This window comes from Notolabrus celidotus, chromosome 12, assembly GCF_009762535.1.
Source record: "Notolabrus celidotus isolate fNotCel1 chromosome 12, fNotCel1.pri, whole genome shotgun sequence".
Lineage (NCBI taxonomy): Eukaryota > Metazoa > Chordata > Actinopteri > Labriformes > Labridae > Notolabrus > Notolabrus celidotus.
Window position 1 is genome coordinate 7,725,246 of NC_048283.1, and position 13,636 is coordinate 7,738,881.

Here is a 13,636-nt window from a genome sequence, read left to right on the forward strand (position 1 = left end):
CATCATCTCATCGCTCATTTCTGAGTCTGTGTTTGTTCTGACATGAAAAAATTTGGGTCAAAATTGGGCCACGAATCGCTTTGGAACTTACACTTTCTACTTGTTCAGCTCTCTGATGTGGTCCAACAGCGTCCGGTTAGTTGTTAGATATATGTCGATTTAAATCTCCAAAAGTCGAGGTGCATATAGATTGCCTTGGACTTCAGCACTGACAACTCAGTCTTGGACTCAGACTTGAGCATGAGCATCGACTTGGAAGACGAAGAGGACGACTCAATCGATTAATAGACTTTTGTTTAGCTTTTTTGTATCAGGCCCTAATAGAAGGAGGACCGGCGCTTATGTTCACCTGCAATCACTTTGATGTGCCGTCTTGTTCAGTAACAGCTCCTGCCAGGACGACTTAGAACAAATCTTGAGTGTTACTTTCTAAGATTTAACAGACAACACAAGAGCAGTGCAACGTGTGTGACACGTGAAGCAACCATTAAAGAGCAGACAGAGATGTGCTCAAACTTTAACAGACATGGACGTCCATGATGCATCTAGAAAAGTTAGTGAGATGTTCAAGTTACTTTGACTGTCCCTGTCACAAGTCACTAGTGAATGGTTAATATCTAAGATGTTATATCAGGATCATACTTCTCATGCATCACAGGAGCTTCTTTTCCGGGGGTTGATCAATACCGTTATATATTCCCCTTTCTACACACTGTACCTTTGACAATGAGCATTACAGACGAAACTCAATCTGAGGTGTTTTAGGAAGAACTCACGTACAAGGTAATGTATCAAGTTTTATTGATTTTAACTTTCTTGCATGTAGCCTATAGTAGCCAACACCAAACGTTCACAGGCTGTAAGGGCTACTCTAAGAGGTTTAACATTTTGTTTGCCAAAGTTAAGATGCTACAAAGATTTATTACGTTCTGCTAACCCCCATCCCTCCCTTAAAATATGGTAAAATTGACTTCTGAGCATAGACTGTATAAATAATTGCCGTAGTATCCGTGACGTCACCACCAGAACGTTGTTCTGAAGCCAATCGACGGCGGGAGCCATATTGGAAATGCTGAACTCAACCTAACTTCTGTCGATCTAGTGGGAGGTTAAGAGGCAGGCTTTGAGCCTCCTAGCCAACAGCTACAGTGTTCCCGCCTGTCAGTCAAGTCAGTCATGTCCTTAAATGAGCAAAACAATTAATCTTAATATCTCCTGAACTGTTCGAAAAAAATTCATCCCCCATACAGTGTGCCGATAAAATTAGCTACTAAGACCTGAACCGTTTTTTGAACCAGGCTGTAAACATGTTTATTAATGCTGTAAAGATCGTCTTTTTTGAATTGGTGTGTATGTGGTTTCCGGAGTTTCTGCAGCCAGCCTCAAGCGGATTCTCAATGAACTTCAGTTTATAACACTTCGGCATGGGCTTCATATTCTGAGACCGGAGGATGCCGCTTGGTGCTGAGCATAGGGGCTTAGCCGGTTGCCATCAACTGTTAACAATAGACGGGAGGGGATGTCCTGACATTTTTTTTATTGTAGGCCAAGTAGCTGCAGTCGGTGCAGTACTGCCACCAACTGGACTGGAGGGGAACTATGGGCGCAGATTAACGGTAGGCTGTATAATTGCATCCCCTACACTAGGCTTACTACAACTACAACTACAACTACATACTACAATCCCTTACTGTGCGCCCCGATTACCAGGCCCCAGAAAGTGAATATTAAGGACGCACGTGATTCTTTTGGGAACATAATAGTCATGGAGAAAGTCCCACTAATATAAACCGAGTTCAAATGTACATCAGCTTTTTTTACTTGTCCATTTTAACTTATCACTTGGTGGTTTGGCCAAATTGTTTCTATTACATTCCTACCAATAGAGCACTTTAAACTAAACCAACATTTTACACTTTGATAAAGTTCATACAGAAGACTTCTTTAAAACTGTTAAAGGGTATCTCTACACCAATTGTCCCTCAGTGGTGACCAAACGAAACACATGGCTACCTTGACTTCAATTGCAGATTTCATTTGGTTCTAACATTATTGCAAAGATGTTAACATTACTCCACAAAGTACATTACGTGGTAAAGTTGTTTTAAAATGTTACATGTAACAGTATAAACACATTTATTAACGTCTTCTTTACACACCTGAACATTCACCCGTCACATAAAGAAAAGAAACAATAAGAACTCTTGAGTTTTTTTTACAAGTACTTTATTTCTCTCAGTGTGTCACTTTAATTCCAATTTGGCAAGCAACATTTCTACACCTACATGTGAAGTGAAAACTGCAGTTTCATTAGTTGCTGAAAGAAAACACGAGCACAAGCAGACAAACAATGTGGGGAGAAGTGCGGTGGTTTCATTTCACCAGTTGCTTCTTCTGTGCAGGAACAGGCTGATGTAACCTGATGCATGTCAAAAAGATCCCTTCTTAAGCAGTGTGTTGAATAGCTTGAACGGCCCTTAAAGTACTCATTTATTGTTTTTTTAATAGCTTTTTTTTAGCTTAACATTTACTGTTACTTTTGGAAATGATAGTGCAGCCCCTCCCTGTTCCAACAGTAAGCATGCATGTTATTTAGTGTCATCAGTTTGTGATAGTCTCATTTTCAGCATCTCAAAATGTATTAAAGTCAGTTTTGGTACAAAAGAGATAATCAGTAAACATACAGAATGGCAGTGCTGCCATCTAGTGTTCAACTAAAGTCAATGACAATATTTGACAAAGTTTGTATCAAGACTTCAGCTCCTTATTCTTCTTTTGTTTTCCATGTTGGGAGGCACACTGGGCACGTTTTGTCGTACGTTTAAAATTATAGCAATTTACCAAGCCCTTAAATTTCTACAAAGACACTTCAACATTTGTGTGAGGAAACCGATCAGCAGGACAGTTTGCACGTACACAAATTCTGCAAAATTGCCCCCTTCTACAGCCCGTTGGATTTATGGATACAGCTGCATTTTTTTTGGTGTGATACATACTGACAAAGCAGTTAAACAAGAATTATTTCCTCAAACATCACAGAAAGTCACACCACCCATCTAAATTTCTCCATTATAGCACTTGAATAATTGATATTGGAAAGCTAACAGGGTGGCAGTATGCTCAAAAGGCCCATCACAATGCTTCAGTCATAAGGAGCTCCACAGACATTTAGCTTCAGTTGTTTTGATACAAAATGTAGCTGATTCATCATCGTGAGTTAGTAGGATCAAGAGAAACAGTTAAAAACTTCACAAATGAATTGAAGATGAAACAGCATCTCATCTCAGTGGCTTCCTCGGTCAAATGCAAAACATTAAAAATACACATTGCACCATCTTTTTCTATACGTTTGATCTAGCTCTCAAGTTCCTGATGAGTGCATGTTCCCTCATTACTCATGCCCCAAAAACTCCCTTAACACTTGCACCAATCAGCCATAACGTTGTGACCGTATGGAAGGAACAGATCCTTTAAGTTCTGTCACTGACGTGGTGGATTAATATTGAGTCTTTGTATAAAACAGAACAAAGAGAGCGGTCTACACCGGCTCCTTTTGTGAAGTGTCTTGAGATAAAGGTTGTTTAAATTTACACTGTACAGATGAAGATTGATCGAGGTGGGACCTTCATGAATCAGACTTGGCCGGCATTTTTCAAAGATGCTCGTTTGAATGAAATTTTGATGATGTGTCTGTTTTTGGCAGGGAGATAAGGGTCACTATGGGCACCCTGTGGCTAGACAGCCATAACACAACAAACTGATGCACTGTGTGTGCTGACACCTTTCATATCACAACCAGCATTAACCTTTTTTTATTTTTTTTTTAGCAATTTGAGCTCTGAGATTACATCTGTTGGACCGGGCCACACAATCCAGCCTTTGTGACTTGGTCTCCCTGTCTCCAGCTCAACAGTTTTCCTTCCTCAGACCATGTTTGGTAGGTACTGACCCCTGCAGACGTCAACACCCTACAAGAGCTGCATTTTGGAGATCATCTGACCCAAACATCTCTCCAGTGGAATTTGGCTCTCGTTAAAGTCGCTTACATCCTCACGCTCGCTCAATTTCAATACATCAATTTCTAGGACATGATATTCACTTTCTGCCTAACACATATCACCCTGACAGGTCCTATTTTATTAACATGAACAATGATATTCACCTCATCAGATACCAATCTCCTGTCCCCTGTCACCAAGACCAAGCACCGCACCTTGGGGGGACAGAGCCTTTGCCATCGCGGCCGCAACTCTCCGGAACCCTCTCCCTCCAAACATCCACAACTCTGACTCACTTCAATCATTTAAAAACCACCTCCAGACCTTCCTGTTCAAAAAAGCATACAACACATAACCTCTACTCCCACCCCTCTTCTGTCTTTGTTCTGTTTTATTTATTTGCTTTATATTTTTTGCACTTTCTGAAAAGCGACTTTGAGTACCCAGAAAAGCGCGATGCAAATCCTATCAATTATTATTATTATTATTATTATTATTATTATTATTATTATTATTATTATTATTATTATTATTATTATTTATCTATCAGTGGTCATAATGTTATGGCTGGTTGGTGCATTAATGTCATTCAGTTTCAGCCTTCAGTTTCAGGCTTCGGGTGAGGAAACATTTCTCTTACACACACACACATGGCTTTTCTCTTGTTGAGCTAAATGTGGGATATTGTGACCCCAAAGTACAATTTAGCAGATAAAAGTGGTTATGATCCTGTTAAGTTGTTGTGTTTCAATGTGCAGATGCAATAACTTTTTCTCAACATTCAACACACATTGCTCTTTAAAAGTGCTCCCAAAGTGACAGTTCATCCCACACTCTCACAACTTCTCAGTCAAAATCTGCTTTCTAATTCTGTCTATTAAATGTGTCTGTCAAAGTTTAAATTAAGGAGAAGTTAAGTTTTTATTTAATGCTTTTGACATTTATTTGTCAGATAATACAGAAATACTTAAATTCAGCCTGTGAACCTTTGTGCAGCCATTACAGATATGATGGTTTTAGAGTTGTATCTGAAATCCAAATATTTTTGGCTGAATTTCATGAAGTGCTGCAGAACATCACTACATTTTTTGTAGTTTTTTGGCATTAAAATGGTCAAAATAAAACATTTAATGTAAAGACAAATTTTCACAGTGTTTCCTCTGTACTGTGGTTATATCTTTACAGAAAGACATTCTGGCCAATTGAGTTGAACTCGTGTTAAGAAGTTAATTAAATCAGTTCCAAATCTTAATTCACCAAGATTTTGATTAATTGTTAGCAACAGTTCAGCTCTCTGAATCCACAGAGGAAACAATAACACAGTTTTTGGTTAAAAATTGGATTTATAAAACCTGTATCTATCAAACCTCAACTCTAAACACGTGGCGTCAAATGAAATATAAAAAAACGGACTAAAAAGTCTTAAAAAAGTATGGCTGTGACAGATCATCAAGAGCATGATGCCAGTCGTTTGGAAAAGCTTGTAAGCATGCAGATAGTGGATATACAGTGCAGATAATATACTCTACGTATGTTCAAAGATTATTTGTGCAGACCTATTTACACTTAAATTCTCCCCAGCCATCCTATGAGACCAGAACCTGATGCACTCCTTCAGTCCCTCTGTGTAGGATTCAGCTCTGTCATTTTACAGGAAGTCACTTAAAACATTTTTATGAAGATGTTTCTCGTTTCTGTCGATCCTGTTTTTCCGTCGCTTGGAGAGGATGGTGGGCGGTGAATGACTTCGAGAGGAGAGGAGAGGGCATGACACATGGATGTTTGATTCCTCAAAGAAGCATCAGTGAATTCTTCTTTGACCTACAGGTAAACATGAAAGAATTAAGGTAAGGTAAAATCAAACACCAAAATGCTTCTCAGCAGTAGAACAATTAATGTTTTGGAGCATCAAAAAATTAGAATTGAAATTTGATGTCAAGTAGAATAAAGCAACATGTAAAAATCAAGTATTGCCCTGAAAAAAATGAAATCTAAGTAAGATTGAATATCTCAGATAAGGGTGAAATTTGCTTATTTTTTGCCTGATAAGATTTTTATGTTAGAGTGTTTCACTTGTTTTGAGTGTTATCCCAATAAGATATTACAGCTTGTTACTGAGATGTTATGACCTATATTGAGTAATACATGCTTGAAACTGGAATATCAACTGTTACAAAGCTGTCTCATCAACACTCACAAGTATAAAACTGCTTTTTCAAATAAATAATTTCTTATTTCAAGCATGAAATAAGGATTAATGACTTTAACACAATTGTATCTCTTCACACAATCAAAACAAATGACAGTCAAATGTAACCCACTGTTTTAATTTTCAATGAAATAATAGAAAATATGTACGACTATATATTTGTACAGTTGGCACAGTACTGTAAACTGTCACTTAATATTTAAACATTTAACATTTCAAACCAAAATAATTACATTCAGATAAGTTCTTCCAAATTACAAGGCAGAAAATGATCCTACATAATGAGAAATATATTCTGAACTTTTGTCTTTCCATCAAGAAAAGTAAATTAGTTTCTGGTATAACTTTGCTGGTTTCAAGATTTGTAATGCCTAGTGTGTCATTATGTCAAGAGAATGGCACTACGGTGCAGACTTAGCTTAACTGTTAAATTGCGCGCCCATGAAGCGGTTCACCTGCGTTCAAATCCAGCCTGTGGCCTCTTTCCTGCATGTCATTCCCCCACTCTCTCCCACTTTCCTGCACTATCCACTGTCCTCTCCTCTACAAATACAATGTGTAAAAGCTCCCCCATAAAATAAAAAGGTAATAGCATTTACTTAATTTCAGAATATTTTTCAACATATTGAGAAAAGAAGTCTCATATTGTTTTTATTTCTATCAAGAAAAATTCACTATTTATCAGTAAAAATACAGTCATTTTAAGGTATTTCTGGGTTCATTGAGGTTAGATATTTTTACTTGTTTTGGAAAGTCTTGACAAGCCAAACTTTCTTGTTCTGTTGGCAGATCATTTTGCTTAGTTTCAGTAATATACCCCCAATTTTTGTATATTTTTTCTTGTTTTTGAAGGCTGGCTTTTTGCAGTGTGTACAATGACTTTATCGCATATTAGACAAAAAAAAAGTTACTTCCAACACAGAACGCTCTTTGCAATAAAAGAAAAAGGAAGCACAAAAAAAAAAAAACACAATTCATACAGCAAGTTTGGTGAGATCCGGACCTACCTGTGCTATTCTTCCACTTGTACAGCTGCACAATTATCTTTACTTTCAGATGCTATAGCTAAATAGTCGGCCCTGGAGGAAAGAGTGTAGTAGAAAGGAGAAAAGAGAGAAATTAAACAGTAAAGATCTTTCAATCAGAACCAGACATCAGTGCAGAAAGGGAAAATGCTTGTCATATTGAAGAGAGCAGATTGAAGCAGATTTGTGTTTTTACTTTCCAAACTGTGCCAGAAAGAAAAAAAGCATGGGTCAAAACAGTTGGTAGGAGATCAGGACATTTGGATGGCTCAGCAGGATTTGGAAATTAGGGACTGGCACTGAAGAGAATCTGGCTTGTGTGTATGTGTTTCAAGTGTTACTCACGCGCTCTCTCTTAGAGCTTCCTCTCCTGCTGCTGCGATCTTCCTGTAGCAGTAAATCATTTCGACCACGAGCCAGAGCTGCAGCCCGATGATGGAGACATACATCATCACCTCTGACAAGATGGATGCCAGTCCCCTTGTTACTACAGAGAAGGAGAGGGAGATAAGGTGAGATGTAGTGTGTCAGTTTGCTCATGGAAATGACATTGGGTTTGATTTGTCCCATAAAAAGAATGAGGGTTGCCCAGGCCATTCATTTTTTTAAACAATATCATAATCTGTGATCACCTGTCCTTAACTGTAGGGTGGTGTAATTCTTTTTTTGAATCCTCATGTAAAACAAATCAGTGTATCAGATGTTTTTCCAGCTGGTCTCGGGGTTTGTCTCAAGGGGTTTCAGCTCATTCCTCAAACTAATGTTCAAACATCTAAGCATGAAATCATTTTTTCTGAAAATCAAAGATCTGCTAGAAAAGCTAGTCTGTGTTTTTCTAAAAAAAAGTTCCCCTCCTCCTCTTTAAGAACCAACATTCCTCCTCTTTGTCCTTACGTTGTGGAACCACTTTCAAGTTGACACACTTGGTGTGGTTGGTATTGAACTCGTAGCCGGTGTACTTGAGAGTGCGATAGAACGTGCAGTGGTAGGTTCCCGTGTCATTGAAGGTCACGTTGTGGATGTAAATGGAGCCGTCCTGTAGATCTTTCGTGCCATTGCTGCCTCTCCAACCCAGCCGCTCGTAGAAACGTGGATCAAAAACTTCTTTCCTATCATTATCTTCATAGTAATACAACTAGAAGACAAATACAGAATATACAGTAAGTGATTGTTGGTGTTATTGGAGGTAAAGTGACATTAAAGGGATATTTCAGGTTTTTTTTAAGTGGGGTCGTATGAGTTACATTACACTAGTGCTCCTGCTAGTCACAATGAGTGCCGGTGAGCTCTTCCCATAGACTGTATAAATAATGGACGTAGTATCCGTGACGTCACCCATCTGTTCCTGAGAGCTGTTTTGAAGCCAATCGACGGCAGCAGCCATATTGGAAATACGGAACTCAACCAGGCAGAGTGTGACGTAGTTTGAGCCTCCTAGCCAACAGCTATGTATTCCCGACCAGGAGTCATGTCAGTCATGTCCTTATATGGGCAAAAACTCAGAATTTTAATATCTTCTGAACCGTACAGTGTGCCGATAGAGAGATTAGCTTCGTAGAGCCAAGCCGTTTTTGAACCAAGCTGTAAACATGTTTATTAATGCTGCAAAGATCGTCTTTTCCCATTCATGTCTTTGTGGTTTCCGGTGTTTCTGCAGCCAGCCTCAAGCGGATTCTCGATGTATTGCAGTTTATAACACTTCCGCATTGGCTTCATCGTTTGAGACCGGAAATTGCCGCTTGGCTCTTCCCCTTTTATGAGAAAATTCCCAGAGAACCGGCAGGTAAGCAAGGCTATATTCTCTACGGACGGGGCCGCCTATTTCGCGTAATTTCGCTAAAGTTAAGAAAATATGGTCCAGGCACTCATCACTGTGCAAATGCATGCACCAGTAGAAAAAAATTGGAGCTATTCAGTTTGCCGTCAGAAACCCCCTTTGTTTAGGCACTATTTTCGGACGCACCTCGCAGACCGGTGTTCTTCCGCTGCATGAGCACAGATACACGCCGATCAGCTGTTTGGATCAACAAGCACGTAGCAGGATCAAGTAGCGGTATCAGTCTTTAGAGTGAATTAAACTCACTTTTCTACAAATTTAAAAGATGGGACGTACTTGTCTTTATCCCGGCTGTTCAAACAAGCAAACCTCCTGTAAGGCAGGGAACTCTGGATGATGAGTGATGCAGAAATTACGCAAAATAGGCAACCCCGTCTGCAGAGAATTGTAGCCTAGCTTGCCTGCTGATCATCTGGGAATTTTCTCATTAAAAGGGAAGAGCTCACCGGCACTCATTGTGGCCAGCAGGAGTACTAGTGTAATGTCACTCATACGACCCCACTTCAAAAAAACTTAAGTTTCCCTTTAAGACAGGGATACGGTTTTCAGTAAAAGTGCTGAAAGACCAAACTGATCTCTTTGTTTTATACTGACCTGCTGTTATAAAGCTGTCTGCTACATGTTGTGTAAAATTAGCTTTATCATTAGTGTATAGGCTGATGATGGTATTTTCTATCCTTCTGACAGGACAGTTAAAGCACACCTGTACTTCCAAAAGGGATGGATTAATGGATGGATTAATGGACCAATGCAGGAATGAATGGACAGATGGATGGATTAGTTGATGAATGGATAGATTGATAGAGGGATAAATTAAAGATGGATGGATGAAAAGGTTGGTAGATGATAGGATGGATAAGTGGAATAAATAGATGGATAGATGGAGGAATTGATAGAAAGATAGATGATGGATTGTTGGATGGACGAATGGACGATAGTTTAGCTCAGTAAAGCAGGCGCCCCACGAACTGAGGCTTTAGTCCTGGTCGCATTGGTCGTAGGATCACTTCCTGGTTCTAACATGGTGGAGCGTGTCATTAACCTTCTCTCTCACCTTGTTTCTCTGCCTCTCAAGCTGCCCTTCGTAGTGAAGGTCAAAAGCCCAGAGAATAATCTTTAAGTGTAAATAAGGTAAATACATTGTGAAGTTTTTCTCTCATGTCCTCAGGAAACAGACAGTTGGTCTCCACCTCACCATTGCTGTGGATGTTTTCCTGCATCGACTGAGCTGCAGTTATGGCCTCCTCTGCTCTCTCTAGTGAATTAGTTGATACAGATCCTGAACGGTGCTAATGGGATCTCTTCTGCTGCTTCCATATGCTGTAATGGCCTCTTTGCTTTGACTGGCGAGCATTCCTCGGGTTAGCAAAAGTGCTGTCTACCAGACGACACGTGGGGGCGTCATGAAAAATGCAAAACTCTCCTCTCTCTCTCTCTCTCTCTCTCTCTCTCTCTCTCTCTCTCTCTCTCTCATTATAAATGCATTGCATCTGTTTCCTGGAAAAATAGGAAACCAGCTTTGTTGTGATAGATGTGCTCGTGGCTTTAGCTGGTTTGTTATCTTCTCTTTCTGGACACATGGCATCTCTAATAAGAAAACTTGCTGTTGCCACATGATTACAACCGAAACCTCTTTGTTTTTATTTAGGACTACTTCATTCGAACCCTGAATCTACACCACTAACAACATACTGTAACTTTTTGTACGTGCACCTCCAGGCTACTTTTTCCAGCACCAGGATTTGTAAGATGCAAACATTGGATTCTCATTTCAGTACGCTGGATATGAAGCTGAAGCCATGAGACAGTAGAGTAGCTTGACGAAGACTTGAAGCAGCTTGGTGGTCAGTTTAGAAGTGATAAAAATCTCACTGTTGTAAAGAAGGGTTTATTTTTCATCAGACAAAATCTGGCTTCACCGGTTGCTTGAGAACTTTGTGGTGTTGCAAAGCTCTTGAAAGTGACACCAGCCAAGAAAAAGGATGGACAGATTAAACTAGTAAGATAGGAAGTGTTAATAAGTGAGCTTCTGAGGTGCTTGCAGATGGATTGTGTTACTTTTTACGTGCGCCAATCTTAAGTGTTTAAAAATGAATCCAATACAGATGTGCAAAAAAACTGCAGTTCCTGGAGTGTCCACTTGAGGCTGGCTCCAAAGACCAAGGAAGCCTCATTAAAATGCCCAGAGTTAAACATGATCACAGCCTGCTATAAGAACCGTCTTTTACTCTCCATACCTTTTGTCTTTATTCATGACCACTGTACAAGGAGTTGATGAAAACTCCTCCATCATATGAAGGCTTAGACTTACCATAACCAAACATAATTGGGCTGACTGTGCAGAAAGGTGGGTGCATGTGTTGTAGCTGTTTGCCAGATTCATAGGTTGTGGCCTTGACTTCACCTCTTCACTGTATTTTGAGTTACTGAGAGTTGGTCGGAGTCAGCCTCTCCAAGATAGTGACCTCCATCTTTGAGCTTTAGAATGCCACTTTAGAAACCAAAGCGTGACATGACTAAGACTATATCCATGTGTCCATATGTTTCCAGTCTTTGTGCAAAGCCAAGCTAACTGGCTCCTAGCTGCAGGTTCATGTATAGTCCTTTAATAGTCATTCAGTAGTCCTTTAATCGTCCCACATACGGGGATATTTAAGTGTCACGGCAGTAAAGTAGGCAGTGCAAAAGAGTATAAAGCGAACAAGAGCCTATACAATATCAATTATTAAAAAGTTATTAGCAATTAAATTAAAGAGGTAAAAATAAGCATATCTTACAACATACATATATATATATATATATATATATATATATATATATATATATATATATATATATATATATACACATATCTATTATTGGTTATATAGTCTGACCAATGCAGGAAGAAAAGACCTGCGATATCTCTCCGTGAGACACCGCGGGTGAAGAAGTCTGTCACTGAACCAGCTACTTAGTGTTGTTATGGTCTCCTGGAGGGGGTGTGATGTGTTGTCCATCAGAGAAGATAGCTTTGCTATCATCCTCCTGTCAGCCACAACCCCCACAGGGTCCAGCAGGCAGCCCAGGACAGAGCTGGCCTTCTTCACCAGTCTCTATTACCTGTGCTACCTGTATTTGAGAGCAGTGTCAATCTTTTTATCTAACTATCTGCAAGAGGACACATTTTGTGAAGAGAACCTTTACCATATGTCATTAAGCCAGAAACTACTTTTCCAAGTGTACTTTGCACTACTCACAATGGAGAAATCGGTCTCATCAGAAGCCTTGAAGTACCATTCCACCGTGGCCTCAGCAGGCACCTCGCCCCTCCTCTTACAAGAGATGCATCCCAGTTTGAAGCCTCTGTTTACCTCGGCCTCTGTGTCTGACTCCACCTCCACACAGGCTCCATGGCACACAGATGCTACAGAGTGAAAAGGATGAAGAACACTCAGTTAGGGAACCATCTGAATCATTTGAATGCTCTTTTCTATTTGCAGGTCGCAGGCTTCAGAGGTAAGAGCTGTGGATGGCTTTGTCCTCTTTTTCATGTAACCATGACTCAAGGGAAAGCTGGATACACGGGCTGAGCTCTGGTTTTTTTTCAGTATCTCAGTTTTTGCAGGCAAGCTGTCTGAACAGCACATTACAAACAATGTTAGCTACCTTTGCTGTTGTATTTTTTTGGGGCTTACTCCCAATGGTCATTGCATGCGTGTTATTTTTGTCTTTAGTAACGACATAGCTTCTGTCTTACATTTTTTATTTCCTCTCATCATTTCAGCTCAAAGATTTTTGTGAATTTGATTGATTTGGTTTCCAGTTTTGAAGTCATTTATATCTTGGGTGTTAAATGTGTGAAACTGAGGGGAAATAAAGAGGTTGCAGTGAGCGATTTCTTGCATTCTGCCAATTGGTAACTGATCTTTTTTCATATATAGAAGCGTGACTCTATATATGCCATCATCATCATGACACATACTTCTCATCGGCCGGGAGTTACACACCTGTAACTCCAAATGTTTCTTTCTCACACTGCATCTTGCAGTTTCCACTGAGGCCTCAGCATGGCTCTCAACCAATGATCTTGTGCAATTCTCAACTTTCACCTCTGGGATGCTTTTGTTCTATTCGCAATGCCGGAAAGGAGGAAAGGAGATGAGGGAGAGGACAGGAAACACATCGCTGATCAGATGAATTCAAGACGAACTGAAATCACTCAGAGTCTGGTCACAGGGGCTGCACATCGTCCATGGTGTCATTTACACAAGTAAGTAAGAAAGGAGTACTTTTCTACTCCCTGAGATAAGACTGTGCAAAACAAAAGAGACACTTCACAGGATTTTACAAATAGAGATGCAACCGCACTGCAGTGAAACATGGAGGGGCGGAAAGAGGGAGAAGGAAGAAAGAGAAAGTTAGCATATGCTTCAGTATTAAGTGCCATTTCTACAAAAGCATAGAGGGAGGCAGGAGGGGGAAAGGCCTAATGCTGGCTGATGCACTGCAAAGAGACAGAGGAGGAAGGGAGAAAAAGGGAAGGAAAAGAGAAAGTTAAGAACACAATTTTAAGTCTTCACAGGCC

The 13,636-nt window shown here is 39.9% G+C and overlaps 1 protein-coding gene across 1 annotated transcript; it reads right to left on the bottom strand.

The window, feature by feature from the left end:
* Positions 1-4,954: 4,954 nt before the first annotated feature.
* On the bottom strand, positions 4,955-13,096 carry scn1ba (sodium channel, voltage-gated, type I, beta a). The gene is made up of 6 exons (XM_034697460.1): positions 13,034-13,096; positions 12,309-12,475; positions 8,127-8,367; positions 7,578-7,719; positions 7,215-7,286; positions 4,955-5,819 (listed from the first exon to the last, which is right to left on the bottom strand). Exons 1-5 carry the CDS (start codon positions 13,038-13,040, stop codon positions 7,220-7,222), a joined length of 624 nt encoding a protein of 207 aa, XP_034553351.1. The 5' UTR covers positions 13,041-13,096; the 3' UTR covers positions 4,955-5,819; positions 7,215-7,219.
* Positions 13,097-13,636: the final 540 nt, after the last annotated feature.

Excerpts from the sequence above, each read along its gene's own strand:
- scn1ba (XM_034697460.1), bottom strand. Across the intron at positions 8,368-12,308 it reads ATGAGACCGATTTCTCCATT|TTGTATTACTATGAAGATAA; the intron begins GTGAGTAGTGCA and ends TTTGTCTTCTAG. Across the intron at positions 7,287-7,577 it reads GAAGCTCTAAGAGAGAGCGC|GGCCGACTATTTAGCTATAG; the intron begins GTGAGTAACACT and ends TCTTTCCTCCAG.